At 35.4% G+C, this 19,040-nt stretch overlaps 2 protein-coding genes across 5 annotated transcripts in view; both read left to right on the top strand.

Annotated features, from left to right (window-relative positions):
• LOC137399459 (tight junction protein ZO-1-like) overlaps positions 1 to 2,624 on the top strand; it is a 64,134-nt gene extending 61,510 nt beyond the window's left edge. For 3 of the 4 annotated variants that reach the window (XM_068085586.1, XM_068085585.1, XM_068085587.1), the window contains one exon: positions 1,704 to 2,624. In XM_068085586.1, the coding sequence (XP_067941687.1) occupies positions 1,704 to 2,006 (303 nt within the window). In that variant the 3' untranslated portion in view covers positions 2,007 to 2,624. The remainder of the gene's footprint in view (positions 1 to 1,703) is intronic. The other variant, XM_068085588.1, reaches the window with a different exon arrangement.
• A 2,977-nt stretch (positions 2,625 to 5,601) lies between these two features.
• LOC137399460 (protein STPG4-like) lies at positions 5,602 to 17,993 on the top strand. The gene is made up of 9 exons (XM_068085589.1): positions 5,602 to 5,663; positions 7,831 to 7,915; positions 10,244 to 10,359; positions 11,911 to 11,985; positions 12,806 to 12,984; positions 13,613 to 13,765; positions 14,937 to 14,991; positions 15,720 to 15,827; positions 17,459 to 17,993. Exons 2-9 carry the CDS (start codon positions 7,879 to 7,881, stop codon positions 17,570 to 17,572), a joined length of 837 nt encoding a protein of 278 aa, XP_067941690.1. The 5' UTR covers positions 5,602 to 5,663; positions 7,831 to 7,878; the 3' UTR covers positions 17,573 to 17,993.
• Positions 17,994 to 19,040: the final 1,047 nt, after the last annotated feature.

The following is a 19,040-nucleotide window of genomic DNA, read 5'->3' as shown; positions in this document are numbered from 1 at the left end:
TCAAAGCATTTTACATAAAATTAGCTATTCTCTGAAGTCATATGTTAAAAACCTATTAATACTTTTTTTGCTTTCATAAATAAGAATTTTGAACCATTTAGTTTAGATAATCGTAAAGTTCTAAAAGATAAAGTTTTAGATAATATACCATACTTTTTGGATTATTAACTGCACCCTTATATAAGCCGCATCTGCTTTATTTTCAAAAAACGATAATAAAACCGTACATAGGCCGCACCTTTGTATGGGCCGCAAGTTAAAATGGAACAGTTTAACCGACACTTTTTAACCCAATGCCTAACGGAACAGTACCGTTAGGCATTGTTTCATAATTTCTTTCACCGCCTAACCGGAGATTAGCCTAACCTAGGGCGCACTAACCAGAGATTCCAGTTAATGGGCCCTAGCGGTGAAAGAAAAAAAAAACAGAATAGCCGCACCCTCATATAAGCCGCATGGCTCAAAACGTCAGAAAAAGTAGCGGCTAATAGTCCAAAAAGTAGGGTAGTTCAAAATACTTGTGATTTTAACATAATTTTGCAGCGTTGGAGTTGTTTCCTGGTGATGTTTTGCAAAGATCAAAATTTTTTTGTCCATTCTCACTACTCAAAAATGTGGATAAAATCGGTACATGGGCAAAATTGCTATTAATGTTACTGGTAATGCAATAATATTTTGTGCTGTCTGTAAACCTTTAACTAACTACTATATATGCTAACAGATCAGCCAAGTAACTAACATACTCTTCTTTCTTGTATCATACGCGCCAGTTATTCAATGATTTGTCTAAAGGTGAATTTGAACAAAAATTTAGTAGATTTTGTCGGAAAGTATTGGTGTTTTGCTATCACTTGGCGATTGTTTTTGATGTTTGAAGTTATCTGATTGCCAGGATGTTTCAAGATTAAAATCGACAAAACTTGCTTTCAGTAAAAATTCTCAGAAGAAAAATATGTCTCCATAAATGGCGTCAGTAGTCGTGTTTCCTGTTTGTCCTTCTCATTATCACATCAACTATCATGTTCAAGTTGCAGTGTCTCTATTGATATACATGCATATTCTATTTTATATTTGCTCTTGATTGGTAAAATATAACTCCAAATATAGCTTTGGCTACATCTCTATAGATGTTTCAAATAATTTAAAGATGGGTTTGGTTGGTTAGAAATTATCTGACTTTTCCTTCTAAATGCTGTGTAAACATATGAGTACCCGATGTCGATGAGACCATATGTATCACTTATAAACAATATACACAACTTCTATCGTCATTTTTGGACGAGTTTGGGCTCATCTTCTGAGCACATTAACTTTGATCAAGTTTGTCAATTTTAATCTTGAAACATGCTGGCAGTCAGATCACCTCAAACATCAGAAACAATCGCAAATAATAGAAAAAGACCGATACTTTCTGATGAAATTAAACTAAAATTTTTTTGCAAGTTTATCTTCAATTTGCCTATTATATCCACTGTTTGACAGATCTGCCCATTGATGACCATGTCTGCCAACAGACCTTGTTATGCTTTGCTTTAAGTTTAAGGAGAGTTTGTTATAGATGCTGATAGATTTGGTGGCGCATTGTTGTCTTGGAAGATTCACAACCAGACATCATTGCAGTATTCAATATTTTATTAAGATACGAAACTCACGTCATCAGTAGCCTTTTCTGCCATCCTTATATGATGCTGTTCCTAACTTAGGTTTCTAAACAAGACGACAGTTTAGTCTCAGCCCTCGATAAGGATGCTGGAGAACAACTGGTGTCACCTTTGGTAGTTTGCGGACCACAAGGCCTGAAGTTCCAACTTCCTGTAGAGCTCAGGCTACCATGCCCCGCCGCTCCGGAATCTAACAATGTTATGTTTAAACTCAAGTCCTCGAACGATGGAGCCGCAGAGGCTGCCGATAACGGTTGGCAGTCTCAAAATCTAAATAACATTCCTCCATCCCCTGGTGTTAACGGGCAACAGAACCCTTTCTCCATTTTTGTTGATCACTTTTAATCACTTATCATAGGGAATCACGTGGGCCCAGAGTTGCTCATTCTTCTTAACTTTGACAGCTAAGCTGTCGGAATGTAACTGCTCATCTGCCCGATGGTAGATTTGCAGCAATCTATGAAATTGTAACAAAATGGAATCGCTAAATGGCGGGTAAAACTGTTGTAAGATGAGTTAACACGCAATATTTCATCTGATACACATTTGTCACACCTGTTCTTCATTACAACTCTTATTACACTCACTTTATTATCAATTTTGTGTTGCATTCTCTATCTTTTTCTTTACTAGTGAATATGGTTTCTTCCAATTTTCCTCAGTCAAACGTATCACACTGTTTGTCATGCATCTTTGGATGCAGTCGTTTTTTTAGTCTTGTTAGCCGTGTTTCCGTTCATTCGTAGAATGTGTTTTATACATGGAAGTGCAACAATTTGCATGGGCGGATTCGTTCTATGCTCATAAAATTTTGTTTGTTATCACACAGTTCACTGGCTGAATCATTCTTCATGCCATACTACATAATCTTTAATACTACATAATCTTTAATTTATATTTTTATATATTTGATGAATTATTGTACATTTCCTTCCTAATAATACACGCTGTACAGTCACCGTACACTGGCATTGTTTGCACTCGCTGTTGGGTGTCAGTCACCTGTTTATCCATGTCGAACATTGAGCAAATACAAGTTGATATTGGATTATTCAGTTCATGTATTTGTGAAAGAAGTTATTACATTTACCAGCTCAAGTAATGAGGTATTGGTTTACTAACATAACTCTTTTGTTTTCTCTATGACAATCATTTCTAGAAGCTTCCAAAAGGGCATGAGTTACAAATAGATGGAAATTAATATCAGCTATTAATGTTATCAAACTTTGCTGTAAAAGGTCAAAGGTTCAAACCTTGATGATCCCTAATAAAGAGAGATAATAATAATTGCCCCATTATTAGCAGCAGCTCAGGGTTTCTCTGGTTGACAGGGCTTTGTCAAGGCTCATTGGAATAAAGTTTCTATGCCCACTCGCTTGTAAATGGACATAAAATACATAAGTCGAGGATTTGCAGACGGATAAACTAGTTAGCTCCGGCATGTTAGCCTTAGCACCTAACAAATCAAAATTGTTAGTATAAGCTGCAGCTTTATTATTTTCACTAGGCTTTCAGTTTAATCATGCACAAATTTGTTACACAGCTGAAACGAGCTCAAAGCTCAGACTAGGAGCTCTCCTAGCCGGTTAGACACAACCTCGGCCGATTTGACATACAACACTTCTATGGCGCTAGATGTTAGCTTTTTATACTGAATTTACAAAACGAGCAGCGGTGGGATAAATTCAAAGCGCTTGCTTTTTGTTTGTGGTCAGAGTTCACATTACCTGGATCGTTGGCTAGTGCTTTTCTTGACCATCTTGAACTCTTGCTTCATACCATAAACCTGACGAGATATCATAGGTGATTAAAGTGTTTCATTCTACTTGCAGTATCCAGTGCTGATAACATTCAGCTCTGGATACTGACAACTTTTCAACTGAGACTATTTGGCCACCATCCAGGTTTGACCAACAATCTTTATTAGATGAATATTGATGATCTGTGTCTTTAAAAAATTTTTACTCTAGGAAAAGTTATAAAAGCAGACTGCTCGAGCTTATTTAAATTGAAAAAAGCAGGACAACTGCAAGCAATGCCATTCTCGATTGGCAAGACTAGAACTTTCATTTACCATATACATGTGATTGCTCAACAATTGATATGATTACACACTCAAAAATGTACCTTCGAGAAAGATGGAATTCCTGAGCAACGTCGAGACTATTATTGCTAGTGTGTATTAAGCAATAGTCTTGCTCATAAAAATACTTCAATGTTACAAAACAAATATTCTTGTCTTGGTATTGTAACCAGAGACTGTTTGTAGAACATACAGTCACCAACTAGTACGTGTGAATGTATTTGCTTTGTAATTAAATTGTATGCCGTTAGTCTGGGATCCTAAAGGGTGTTTAAGTGAGTTTGACTCCAGCAATTTTATATCCGATAGTTGATATTCAGCATACAACTGGCCTGTTTGGTGGTTGGGGGCCTGCCAGAGGCCACCATCAGTGGAACTCTCTTTTATAGGTCGGTACCACTCTCAATTCACTATCCCAAATCCTCCACGATACCATCAGATTATCAACTTTCGAAACGCGTTTGTTCTACTCACTTAATAATTCTCGATTTCTGTCTCCATTTTTTTCGTTTGGCTTGTAACGAAAAACATTTTATTGAGGATTACCAATGGCGATAAAAGTTACACTGTACATATATTCCTGAGCTGCATTGTATCTGGAAGTGTTATAGTACTCACCATAATGATAAATGCTCCTTCTGAAACACAAAAACATGCGCAGAGAATGGAGAGAGCGTGACATTCTCAAGCTTAGCCAATGACAGCAACAGCTGGCAAACAGGGCTCATGCTTTTGTGTGGTACGGAGAGAAGCCTGATTTACAAGAAAGTTAGTTGAGCGTAATGTGCCGCTGTATCCTGAATGACCAAGCAGAAAAATCAAGTAAAACGGCATCAAAAGGAAAAAGTTGGGCATTACAAACCTTGATGGTACAGGTCAGGTCGTTGACTGTCGCAGAAAGAGAGACTGCTATTTCTCTAGTCAGTCAGTAGTATCAGCAAGCATTTGATGTTTCTTGCAAATAAGCACAAAGGAGAAATGTGAGAAACTTTGACTAGATTGAAAGTGTTAGCCATAGTTTGAGATAGTCTCTGACACTTGTAGAGCATGAGTGCCAGCCACCATATTTTCCTATATCTTAAGCATCTTAAAATTCATCTAGTAAAGTGTCTCAGATAATCCCAGCCCAATCTGTACCGTGTCTCAGGCCATAACGAAAGAAATTTTATTATGACTTAAGTCATGGCCCAGATTGGACTGAGATTATCTTTCCCAAAGTTGAGATGGTAGAGTGCAGAAGAATGTTCTGGAGTGTCGTAAGATGCGCTGGACAACCAGCACATCTTCCGACACTGCAAGTCACAAAAATAAGTTATATATACGACTAGCATTTATGGCTTGCAGTGTCATAAGGTGTACTGACTGTCACAAATAATTCCGGAACATTCTTCTGCGCTTTACCATGTCAATTTTGGGAAAATGCCTGTTTGATTTTGACAAATCTGTTATCATATAGATGTCATTCAACTCTGGAGTAGAAACAGAGGTAGGAGGGCCCTTGTGGGCCTTTGAGGGCCTTGCGTGGGTCAAAACATTCCTTCATCGAAAGATTTCACAAAGACATACGTACGTCGGGATAACCTTTTGATACAAGATCTGTCTCAGTCATAATGAATGACCTTCAAATTTTCTCTGGCTATTGACCACATAAACAGAGACCAATTAAAGGCAGCGACCTTTTTAACTTCTGCTCGATTAAACAATAGAAAACACCCAAAGAGCTATTGATATTCAAACAGTTCCTTTGTTACTGTTCTTTGTGTTTGCTCGTGTAATAAACACTGGGTTATTGATGCCCGATGCATAGGCAATACTGTTGCCATCGACAACAACACTAATATACTGCATTCAACTCTCGAGTAGCCACATGCTCGTGTTGGCAGCGTAGTGCTTTGTCCTTTTTTCTAATCACCTCGCATGTAAGTTACTTTCTGTTTTATTAGTTTAGCGTGTGTCTAGTTATTGGAGCTACACGTAGATCTGAAAGGGTGCCAGAGAAGACTTTTAGTAAGTTGGTTAGTTTAACATAGAGAATCTGAGGCTTAGACTTATCTCATAACAAGTTTTTTCGAATGATTGTACTGTATGTCTTTTCGGCTTCCTAGTTCAGCGTTCAAACTATGTCAGCAGTTGCTCAGCATAAGAACTTAATCGTATTACTGTAAGGCGATCAGTAGTACCAAAAAAATTGTGTTGAGTATTTGCAGTGTAGCTGACTCGAAGCTTTGATTATCGTATTTAAGTTGATAATGAGATATAAAAACTCATTTGGCATCTACAGCTTAGACGATTTCAGTAGTCTCTTTTCGACGAAGGTGTAAGTACTTCATGCAAAATATCTTCTGTAATTAGACAGGAAACTACATCCTTGCAGATTGCCAATATCATTGAATAAACAAGTACTTACTCCTCTCTAAACATAAGCTCTCCATCAACTTTCACAAGCATGAGGTCGTTTTAAGGTCAATTTAACGTAGCAGCCTAACTTCCTTTGTAATCAAGCCCATCAAATAAGAAGTCGCCTGTTTACATTTGCTTTCATAGCGTGAAGCCCTGAAAGCAGTTTTACTACTTCTATCTGTCAATTATGTAAACAGCAAACGATGGACTCTACTGCAACGATTCAGCACAGCTTGCTTGAAGTTATTCTTTGCTGTCTATTGGTCATGGCAAGTTGCAATTCCACGTTTCTTGTTTGTACATGTTCAGCCAAACGTCGACTCACGATCACCTCAACATATGTAAAATTTAGGCAAAAACTTGACTTTACATAGTGAATCATCAACGTATGACAACGATGATCAACATCAACATCAACAAGATCAACCTAGCCTACGACATTCAGAGTGTCTAAAAGCAATGATATGTTGCAAATCAGTAAATGTGTATGCAGTAAACCTTAAAGTATATGTTGTTTTGTGGCCTTTTTCAATTATGTGAAATGTAGCTATTTTAAAATACATTCTTAGACAGGAATAATTATGCTCAACAGTGAATATATGCAATGTTTGGCAGCCAACTGTGGAATTTGATTGGCAAAGGCTTGACAAAAAACATTGCATCTATCAAATGCCCAGCAAAAACCTACCTTTAGTTTAGTATAAATACGGTTATATTTAACAGTGAACTGTTTTACATTCTTTGAGATGGTCTGATGTTATTCATATAGGCCTATGCTGGTAAGCTGACCATAGAGATATGACAGCAGGGTAACTTATGAACTTCATGTTGTGTTAACATTTATGTTAACATAACATGAAGTTATTTTATCATTAACGGAGTTAACTTTATGTTAACTCAAAGCAATTTAGAGTTGGCTATTATTTCGCAAAAGATTATTTCTACTGTCGAGCCATATCTGTAGTCACATCTGCATTCACATCTGTAGTCACATTTGTAGTAACACCTGTATTCCCATCTTCGTCACATCTGCTGTCACATCTTCATTCATATTTGTAGAAACACCTGCAGTCACATCTGTAATCACGTCTGTAGTAGCATTTGCAGTCAAATATGTAATCACATCTCCAGTCATATCCGCAGTCATATCTGCAGTCACATCCATAGTCACATCTGCAGTCACATCTGCAGTCACATATGTAGTCACATCTGCAGTCACATCTGCAGTCACATTTGCAGTAAGCCAATTTACTCTCTTATTAGTAACTAGCGATCATCTCCCTTGCTTGCATGCTTCACACTAAGTAAGGTAACATGGTCATCTCCCATTCTAGAATGTCAACGGAGAGTATAACTCCTGAACAACAACTGACTAAAGGTAACAAGTGTCTGACTGTCAGCATTCATGAAAATGCTTTAAATCAAAGCTTTCTTTGCAGATTCTATGTTTCACATATTTCTTTTGTACCTCAGTATATTAGTGAGTTGGTGTCATCTATTGACAGCGCTGGGATAATAGCGGTGATCAGATATTGGTTAATTTCACAAATCTAAAAGAATCCTCTATCGCTTTATTAATCAATCAAACAATGATATTTTTTTGGTTACTTTTCACAAATTTTGTGACTCGGTTTGATTCAACTTTATTTGTTTTTCTCAAATTTCTTTTCTGCTTATTATTTGCAGTTTTCCTTTCAAGCTGCTTCACACTCTTGTTGTCGCACTGACATCACTATGGCCGCTGTTGCGCCAGCTTTAAACTCTATGCAAGGTAACAGTTTCTTATATTTCAGCATTTTTCTTTCAAATAATAAAGCCTTTTTTTATTTCAATTGTTACGAATAACAACTTCATATTTTCAGGAAATGACAACTCCATGCCCGTATATTTACAACTGAACTTTCTTTAAGTTTGGTGAGTCAATAATGTAAAACATTTCTTCTTGTGACAAAATTGTCCTAGATACAAGGCCTCTTTAAAACCTTTATCTGTGGTGACCAAAAATTTCTAGACTCAGATTAAAAAGTATTTCTATGATGCAAGTTTCGTTTTATAGATTCAAACAATTCACTACATCCTTTGTTTAAAATGGAAGTATCATGCAATAATTTTAAACACAAATAATTTTCTTCTATGAAAGATTTGTTAAACTTTTGGTAAAGGCAAAGTTATTCTAGATATTGTAGTTGACTCTCTCAACTAGGAGATCTTAATGCTTATCGGCTAAAAATCTATTATTCATGCTGCCAGCTTTCAGCTATCAGATTTGTAAGTGGAAATCATAGTCGATTTCAATAGACCACGATTATGTCATGGTAGAGCTCATTGACCTAAAGAGTGATGACCAATGGTGGCATTAACCTCTTCAATCCCTTTTCTAGTGTCACTAACTTGCTTCTCTTTAGCGCATATAATTGTCTTGTTTAGAGTGTTCAATTCCTGCTAGTCAATTTTGTAATAGTATTCTAGCTGAATGAAACAACAAACTGTTGAAAATAATCAATTTTAGAGCTGGTATAAAGCTGCAGGTCAATTATCGCTGTAGTCTCGGGAGAAGTCTTTCGCTTTACATTTAAACCAGAGGGAAAATCAGTCAGGTCATTAGATAGATTAACTTTCTTATCACCTGTCAGTGCCGTGCAAAGCAATTTAGATCGTTAGACAGAAATAAAATATAGTAAAGGAAAATTATGCATATTCCAAGAATAACTTTTTTTGCATAACGCTGTTATAGAATGTGGACTGGCAAGGTCTTGGTGTCTGAAATAGGGTGTAGTGAATTTTCTGGGGAAGTAGAAATGTTATGGATAAACCATGAACAGAAAAAGTCTGTTAAAAACCATACTACTGAGCTTTTTTAGATCATGTTTGTATTAGGAATTAATAGTTTGAGCTATACTGAAAAAAGCATTTTGCACGAATGAGATGTGCAGTATTTCAAATTTTAATAGTTTCTCAACAAGAAAAGGCTTTCTTCGGTGTTCAGCAGCAGTTGAATGTTCAAATGCTAAGTTTCTCTTGCAGTCGTTCTCAGAGACATCTTAACGTTAGTTCATTGAATCCCTTTTCTTAGGCTTGCAGACCTTCAGCATATAATAATCAAGAATATTATAGGGAAATGGTACTGGCGCTTGTTCATATCCATATTGAAGACAACAGTGCTTAACTTCTATTCAACTTTGTACTTGTACAAGTTCTTTTACTGCTGATATAAAATGAAATAGTCTCCAAGCCATGGAGTACAATTATATAAATCAGATCTTCATCTCTGACTGATTCTAATACTGATCTTGTCCTCAACACTTGGGCTTTTCCTATATGCGATATAAACAGCTGATGCTGGCTGATACGGCAGGTGCGACTGATTCAGCAAATACTGCAGATGTGGATTATCCTTCAGATATGAGAGATTCCAAAATATGAGTCATATCACTTACTGCACATTAATTAACAAAGGAGAAACCCAATTAAAACACTAAAAGATATGACAAACTAAAATGCTGGACAGTAGTTATAAATATTTCCCAAAAAAAACAAGTTTTAGATAGGCCTACATAAATATGTGACAGGTCATATCGTTTTCAATGCAAATGAGGTCAAATCACATAATTGATTTTTAGTCTTGTGTAATAGGAAATTCCTCAGCTTTTCAATACTGTTTTCGGAATTGAAATCAAAGCAATTTAACCTGAGATACAGCTCTTTATCGAAAGTGGAATTGGTCAATATGGTCAATACAAAAAACTGAGAAATTTGTTTTCAAAGATAATGGATTGGATTTTAAACAGTATTTTTGTTGACATTAAGGAAGATCGTAGCAACCGCGTGCTACAAACATTACATTTTCATAAATGTTGGGAATTACTTAGGTTTTTAGTCTAAGTCTAAGCCCCATAGACAAATTTCACTTTGGGAGCCTAATGTACTCTATATGTATATGAAATGCCTCATTTGTATTGAAAATGATATGACTAGTCACATAAAAAAGAGTCGAACACTACAATAAGCCTTACTGGCCATGTCTAATAGTTTCAGATGAAGCCAACTGTATTCATAGTTGATTCACTGAACATGATTATGCGTTTTATTTTCTGAACAGAAAGTAAAACGTTGGACATAGCCAGGCCAACAATAATACAGACGAGAAGGAAGAAGCCGACAGAAAAAGTCCGAATTCCGATATATGACAGAAACTACAAAGGAGCCAACACCCAGGTAATCACTTATACTAACTGACCTTGACATACGCATAACTAGATGGAATACCTAACACCTTAAATATTGCATTCTAAGCTTTTGTCTCTATCGCTGACAAATACTACTTTATAATTTCATAGACAGCAACATGCAATCGGAAAATCTTTCAGATGATAACACGTATAGTTTTACTAGCTAATGGAACCTTTGTGTTATGACTTCAACATTAGGAAAGTTCTGAAAACTATGTAGTACGATAACAAGGTTACAATTAGTGCAATTTCCAACTTGAATGACAATTATAACATACTGAGTTTGGTCAATGAATCGTTCCTAAACTATAGTTTGAAATAGCTTTGGATCATGAAGATAACAAAAGAAGCAGCGTATTGCGCCTTGATAAAGCCAGTGCATTGGTGCATATGCATTTAGTTGAGAGGTATTATGATAATGTTTACATTTATCATGACAGCTCCTTGGTTATTACAACTGATACCAACACCTTTGAAAGCAAGTTAGACAACTATCATGAGATGTAGGTAGTTCTATGATTAACGTTACAAAAATGTGTTGGGATACCTCTATGGGTGAAGTAGCAAACAGTTTAATAAAAAAGTATCTCTATTATAGATGTTAGCACCAATACTTTGATTTTGAGTTAGCTCACAAAACATTCAACTGTAAGGATATTGAGGTAGATCTATGATAATTGAACAAATACTATGGTGAGATACTTCTATGATTAGAGCTGCAAGTAGTTTAAAACTTTTATGCGATAGTATTAATACTCTGATATTTCCTCAGCTCCCCAACTAGTACAATCAGTACTGTACTTATAGATTGTTATCATAATTGTTTGCTGTTGCTGGTTGTTGTTGTTATTGTTGTTGTTATTGTTGTTGTTATTGTTGTTGTTATTGTTGTTGTTATTGTTGTTGTTGTTATTGTTGTTATTATTATTGTTGCTTTTGTTGCTGTTATTGTTGTTATTATTATTGTTGCTTTTGTTGCTGTTATTGTTGTTACTGTTGTTAATGTTGCTGGTTGTTGTTATTGTTGTTGGTATTGTTGTTGTTATTGTTATTGCTATTGTTGTTGTTACTGGTGTTGTTATTGTTGTTGTTACTGTTGTTAATGTTGCTGGTTGTTGTTATTGCTGTTATTGTTGTTGGTATTGTTGTTGTTATTGTTATTGCTATTGTTGTTGTTACTGTTGTTGTTATTGTTGTTGTTATTGTTGTTAATGTTATTGTTGTTACTGTTGTTATTGTTGTTGTTATTGTTGTTGTTATTGTTGTTGTTGTTATTGGTGTTATTGTTGTTGTTGTTATTGGTGTTGTTTATTCTGTCACATAATGAGAGTCTAACCTATTAAGCCTTAAATGTACATTTCATCAGCCATATCAGATATGCTTATATTTATCTTTATCTGTTTTGTGCAGTTTAGAACAAGCCTTGTAGAACCTTGTAGATTAGCTCTGAATTACATCCACTCGCTCTGTACCAGCATACAGTGTGTCTAGTTACTGAGCTCTGAACTACTTACATAGTTATTCATCTTATTCACAGATAAGGACTGGGTTGGCAGATGAGTATGAAGGTGAGAAGTCTGGCAGAGAGTCATGGTGGAGGACATACATAAGGGTGCGTTTGGGAGTTGTCTTACATCCTCGTAACATACGTACAAGCATTTTTTTATTCTTTGTTATACGTTTTGGTAAATGGGCTAAAGTAAATGTAAAATGTATGCATATATGCCTCCGGGCTTGAGCTAAACCAATTATACCGTACTATAAAAACTACCCAAAACTGCATACAGCAACCCAAAATTGGGACCAGAACTGACCACGAAAAGTGAAAAATATCCAGTAACATCATCCTCACGCTTTTTATGTACAACTCGTTCAGATTTAGTTACAAAATGTGGGCTATTTTGTTTAAAACAAGCATAGTCAATAATCTAAATATTGGATTCGCTGGCTCGCTCAACTTAATTATAATGTCTAAACTGGCTAACTTTGGCATCTAGTCGGTATGGCAAGTGCTGTGAGAAGGTTGTCAAACCAAAGAAAGTTTGGCGAATGACCTTCACCCATTTGTTGTTTGAAAAACAGCAGGGTAGTTCAGCAATTTTTGTGTTTAAAACCTGGTTAATACAAGAGACTTGCGGGGAAATACTTAATACTTTTGTAGTTGTTCAAACCATTATTGAATTTATGTTGACCCATCTTCTTTCCCACATTGAGCACGAAAGAAGTAGTCTATTAAAAAACCTGCAATGCATTGTGGGAGAACAAAGTGAAGTGTGAAGCAATGAAAAAATGCCATATTACCTGTGAACGAAATAGCAATATGGCAGTTACAGCAATTATAAGTAGCTATATATTAAAACACATCTTAGACAGCTTTATACTAAGGACCATAAAGGGTGCAGCGCGGCTAAAATCTATTGCCTTATTTGTAGGAAACACCGCTGCCTTCTGCGTACGGAGTAGAGGAAGCTGACACATTCATATTAGACCTAGAAAAAAGCCAAAAAACGTATAGCTTCAAATCTGATGGAAGAAAGCTAGAAGTAACCAAAGGTGGAAAGGGAGAAGCACTTATGCCAGGGGCATACAACTTCAAACAATTTTCTGAGATGTATGTAGCAATAGTGGTTTGTTCATAAGGACCAGCATTATTGTTTTCATTGTCAGCACTGCTCCGATTTATTGTAACAGATAAAATATTTTCATAGTGTGGTTGTTTTGAGGGAATGAAAATAACAGGAGTACTATATTATTTAAGTTATTGACTTCTTTGTCATCTGAGAAAGTCTGTTGAGAGCAGGGGGGTTTGAATGAAAATGTGATTTTAGGCATTGTAGCAAAAAGCATCAGCATACCAATACATGTGTCTTAGCTATGCAAAGTATTTCATTATTGCTGTTCGAACATTGAGTTTTTAAACCTTTCAATAATCTTTCTAAAAGACACAAGGTAGGAGTACATGCTTCGTATACTAGTCCATGTTGAGGATTACAAGCTTGGTATACTAGACAGTTGTTAGGAGTACAAGCTCTGTACACTAGTCAGTAGCTAGAAGTACAAATGCTGTAGGCTAGTCAAGAGTTAGGAATATAAGTTCTGTACACTTGCTATTTCTTATAGTACAAACTCTGTATATCTGTTAAGGGTACAGTATTTATATACTGAATGTCCTGAACAGTTACTGCTAGCATAGAAGTACACCTCTGATTTGCTAACAATGATATTGCTGGTTGGTTCAGGATGGCTCCGATGACCTACCGGTTTAAGAACACAGGCAGAGAAGGAAGGGATGTGTTGAATGAGGGAATTATAGACAAAGATATAAAAGTGGCTCCAAACCAGTATGAGACGTTGAAATATGGTTGTACTACAGTGAATGACCCGAACAACAAGTAAGGCTTGTATAGCAGTCTGAAGGTGCTCATAATATGAGCACCTATATATTAATAGTATTAATATATATAATATATCATAATAAATGTAATATATACAATAATATTATAAAATATTATTATATAATTATATGTTAATATTATATACAATAATATATAATAATACATATAATATTATAATATCAAAATACAGTAATATATATTATAATGTTATATAGTCAAATCTCTATCTCTAGTCACCTTCATCTATCATATTCTCAGATAATGTCATAACATTGTCGCAAATATTTGACTGCACGCTCAAAGTAATTTACAACCTACCACGGTTAAAGTTTTTCAAACTTATCAGCTTTTTTAATGAAAGTAATGAGACCGGTTAAAATGTAAAGATGTGAAAGCTGTAATACAGTAATACAAAGTTACTTGACTAAAGATAGAATCAAGTTACTCTAGACAGATCTTTATCATGACCTTTGAACCGATCATCGCAAACTCACAGAACACAAAACATTTATCGTTAAGTCTATGTACTGTGGAATGAACTAAGCAAATGAACTAAACAAACTAATGTCAGAACAGACCAGTTTTGTATGCAGTAGTTTTACTATACTTTGCGAATTCATCCTTCATTAGACCTCGATATTCTAGTATTTAGAAATATTAGACAAATGGCAATACAAATATTTCTAAATATAAAGTATATAGAAATATTTGTATTGCTGACTTACTTGGAGCTAGCTAAAGCTTGTTTTATTACATGAGATCACATTTTTATTCTATACCAACTTGAGCTTCCTTGTGCATACACCAAAGTTCATGACTAATTCTATAGCTACGCTCAGTTGTACTACTATTAAAGGATACCGTAAAGATAGGATAGAAGAATAGGATAGGATAGGATAGGATAGGAGGATAGAAAAGGATAGAAGAAAAAAAAGATAATGTTCTTGTGATGTTATCTATCAAACAATTAAAATAACTACAGTCAGAAACTTTCAAGAATTAGGGTGAAAGTGCAGGGAACTCTGTATATTACGCATGTTATATATGTATATATGAATAAGTACTAGTGTTCTGTGAATATTAATGATCGCGTTAGTAAACTTTATTTAATTGTTCAAATATGATATTCTTGTCCACTGATACTAATTAACCAATTTAATTATTTTAGAAATTATACTTTCAAGTCAACAAGCAAACGCTTTCCAACGGTATACTTCACACCAGTAAGTAATAGCTTCGTTTGTCTGTTTGTCTGTCTGTCTCTGCCAATCTGCATGTTCATCTGTCTGTTTCTATGTATCTGTCTGTTTATGTGTCTGTCTGTCACTCTTTCTCTTTTTTTCTCTCTCTCCATTATTTTCCACTTCTTCCTTTTTACAGAGTAGGATATTTGGATGTTTGCTTGCTATCTGTGAGCTTTGTTTGTACCAAAATACCAAGATAGCATGAAAAATAGGAAACATCATTTTTGCCATTATTTTATCTGATATGCATGTGAAACTGTTTAAAATTAAAAAATATATTTTGTATATGTATAATATCATACAATGGGGTACAAAATCTCCTAACGTTTTTTCTCATAAAATTCCCACGCTTTCACATTTTAGTTAACTTTAATAATCTAATAGAAACTATAACTTAACTTAAACTGAGAATAATTGAATAGTTTATTGCTAAAGACACAAATATATATCAGTGAGATAATTCAAGCAATCTATTATATTTGTAGCAACTCCTTTGGTTAGCTAACATAGTATCATATCATCTCTAAAAGATATTTTCTATCAAAGAACGGTTTCAAGAATGTGTATAGGCAAGCATTTTATATTTTTGAGTTTTACATACTGCTTTGCATCATGCTAGAGATAAAATGTAAACAAGTGGTTATTTAGCTGTTCCAACCATCCCATCCCTCCTCAAATCCTACAAGTATGATATTCAACTTTTACAGAAAGATGGACCAGCGCCTGGCCAATACAATGCAAAACCTCAAACCTGTATTCCTGTCATATCCTCTAGCTTCAAGTCTTCAACACCCAGATTTAAGACATCACATACCGTAAGTATTGCTGATACTAACTTTGTGTAGACAAGACTTTATAGCCTCAGAATCACTTTCATGTCATATAAAGTCATTGTTGTTGTGTAGTTTATGAATCTAAAACTTTCATAGAAAAACAGTAATTTTGTAAAGACTTTTTAACTGTATAAACAGGTTGAACTTTACTGGTCAAATGACGGTCCTGATTTTTTTAGACAATCTTCTGTTTCATAAGCCTTTCTACTCATTAATTATTTTTCAACATAATTTATCGAACGTTAAATGATGTATAATACATAATATGTATAATAAGTACATATTATGTATACTAACTACTTATTAATATGTTATATTAGTGCATATCTATGAATATGAATGCATATATCATATCAGCGCGTAGTATGTACTAATATAATGCTTGAATACATAATGCTTTATGTCTATATATATATATGAATCTCAGTGTTTTTCATTAGTTAAAAGCACTGTGTCCAGTTACAGCAACTGAAAACTAGTAATGAAAAATCCACACAGCCGGGGATTTGATCTCCCAGGCCTACAGATCTAGATTCAGCAAACTTAACCATTAAGCTACTTAGAATTAGTCATTACATTGGTTCAGATACTTTTGCTCGAAGCGCTTGCTTAGGGTTAATAACTAGCGCTGTTGACCGCTATGGTATGGTATGCTATGGTATACGTAACAATTGTTAAGCTGACTCAAAATGCGGGTATTGTTTTAGTAAAGATCTAGCTTTTCAAGTAAATTACTCAAATCCATTAAGTAATTATTCTACTACCCGTGCAATGTCGAGCATTCCGCTAGTATTATAATAATGCAAAAATCATTTTCATATAAAGTTTCTATTTTTTCTAAAACTATGTTTGTGCATGTAGTTGCAAGTACTCTGCAATGATTGTCAGCCATTCAAGTTTTGATCACTAATAGATAAAGTTTATTTCTAATGGCGTTTCGGAAAAAGCTTAGTAAAATATTCAAAGTGAACCTGAAGTATCTATGAGTCTGTGATCCATCGTAATGTTTAGTCAGAAATCAATTCAATCTTATGTCATACTCCAGTTAGCTTCCATAGGCCATACAGCCATGGTTAGTGAACTGCATTTTCATTATGTACCCACCGAATGCCCGACATTGCACGGTTTATAAAATAATTACTCAATGAATTTGAGTAACTTACCTGGTGACTTATTTGGTAACTTACCTGGCAATTGTTTTAGTATAGGTAAGCTTACCTTTACTAAAACAATTGTCATGTTAATAGACGGCCTAATAATCGTTTCATTATGGGTAACTGTCAACTGTGCGAGTTAATGGCCCTATAAGCGCTTAAGGCCTGAGTATTTTGACCATCAAAGTCATAACCATCAAGGTCATACTGTATCACTTGGGTGCCGTAATCTAAGAATTAGGATTGCCACCGCTAGATCTAGAGGTTCAGAGATCAAACTCAGGTTGTGGCAATTTTTCATTGCTAGATTCTAATTACTAATTACTATAGTTAGGCATACACACAACGCAAAGACTTTTAAACTTATATAGATTCATTCAAATCACTAAGCGAGAGTGACTCTATCACAAATACATTATGTTCTATGTCTACTTGTAACCTGCAGTAATTCTGTTGCAGAGAGTTCCTGGGCCAGGAATGTATGAGTCAACATACCAAAGTCGACCGATTAAAACTCTCACTAAAATGGGAAGAGTTCACGGACTTTTCTTCTCTTGCTCATTCCAAAAGTGACAGATAGAACGATATTCAAAAAGATTAATTAACACTTTCTTAACACAATCAGTTCTAACTTTGCGAACAAAAATATTATTCCTCAATATTAGTAACTTATATATATTAATATAATATATGTAAGATTAATATAATAATATTAATCTGCTTATAAACTGTTTTGCAAACATTAATGGTTGCTTCTTAATGATTTGAGTTTTAGAAGTAAAGTGAATCTCTAATTTATAGCTTTGAGTAGGCTTCTGTCAGATTACTGGCCAAGTACCATCCTCGATATAATTGCATTTCAAAATATGCTTCATGCTGCCTCACACATATTTTATATCTTGTCATTTTATTTTATTGTCATGAAGTGCCAGAAGAAATTGCTCAAACTTTGTAATGTTTTGTAACTTAAATTAATACTGGTAAAATTATTTCATCTACACCATAATAAAGGTATGTTTAGCAGGATTGTATCTGTGGAATAAACATGCAACTAGAAATCTCTTATTAGGCTATTAAGTTTATAAAATAGTAAACAAGTAGTTGTAAGAATTTTGAGTTGAATGTATGACTGGTGACAGCAGCAATAAAAAAAGCAAAGGTTGCTCGAGCTCAGAGACTGCAACATAAACCGTTCATTTCTAGTGAGTATAAGCCGCCTCTTTGCTACGAAAGAAACAAGAGTCAGGGCAAAATCAGGCTGAGATACAAAGATGTAGCTAAACATTTCATGAAGTTTAGGGTACTTAGACAGATGGCAAGAGAAGACAGAAAACAGAGCTTCATGGAAGTCAGTGATAAAGCCTAAACCAAAAGAGAGAGAAAGGGAGAGAAAGGGAGAGAAAGGGAGAGAAAGGGAGAGAAAGGGAGAGAAAGGGAGAGAAAGGGAGGAAAAGGGAGGAAAAGGGAGGAAAAGGGAGGGAAAGGGAGAGAGAGGGAGAGAAAGGGAGAGAAAGGGAGAGAAAGGGAGAGAAAGGGAAAGAGAGAGAGAGAGAGAGAGAGAGAGAGAGAGAGAGAGAGAGAGAGAGAGAGAGAGAGAGAGAGAGAGAGAGAGAGAAGAGAGAGGGAGAGGGAGAGAGAGGGGGTAGAGAGAGGGGAGAAAGAGAGAGGGAGAGAGAGGGGGAAAGAGAGGGAGGAAGAGAGGGGGAGAGAGAGGGAGAGAGGGAGAGAAAGAGAGAGAGATAGAGAGAGAGAAGAAGGGAGAGAGAGAGAGAGAAGAAGGGAGAGAGAGGGAGAGGGAGAGAGAGAAAAGGGAGAGAGAGAGAGATAGAGAGGGAGAGGGAGAGAGAGGAAGAGGGAAAGAGAGGAAGAGAGAGAGGAATAGAGCAAGATCTACAGTATACTGTAGATCTACAATATATATGTGTATCTACTGTGTACTGTCGATCAATTGTTTGCGGGAAATCAATGTTGTTCAGTCACTGCATTGTCATTGGCTGAATCAAGGAGTGAGACAACACAGTCATAGAAATTTTTGTCCTAA

This window comes from Watersipora subatra, chromosome 7 (genome assembly GCF_963576615.1).
Source record: "Watersipora subatra chromosome 7, tzWatSuba1.1, whole genome shotgun sequence".
Classification (NCBI taxonomy): Eukaryota; Metazoa; Bryozoa; class Gymnolaemata; order Cheilostomatida; family Watersiporidae; genus Watersipora; species Watersipora subatra.
Note: the sequence above shows the minus strand (reverse complement) of the source record. Positions and strands in the feature narration are given on the sequence as shown.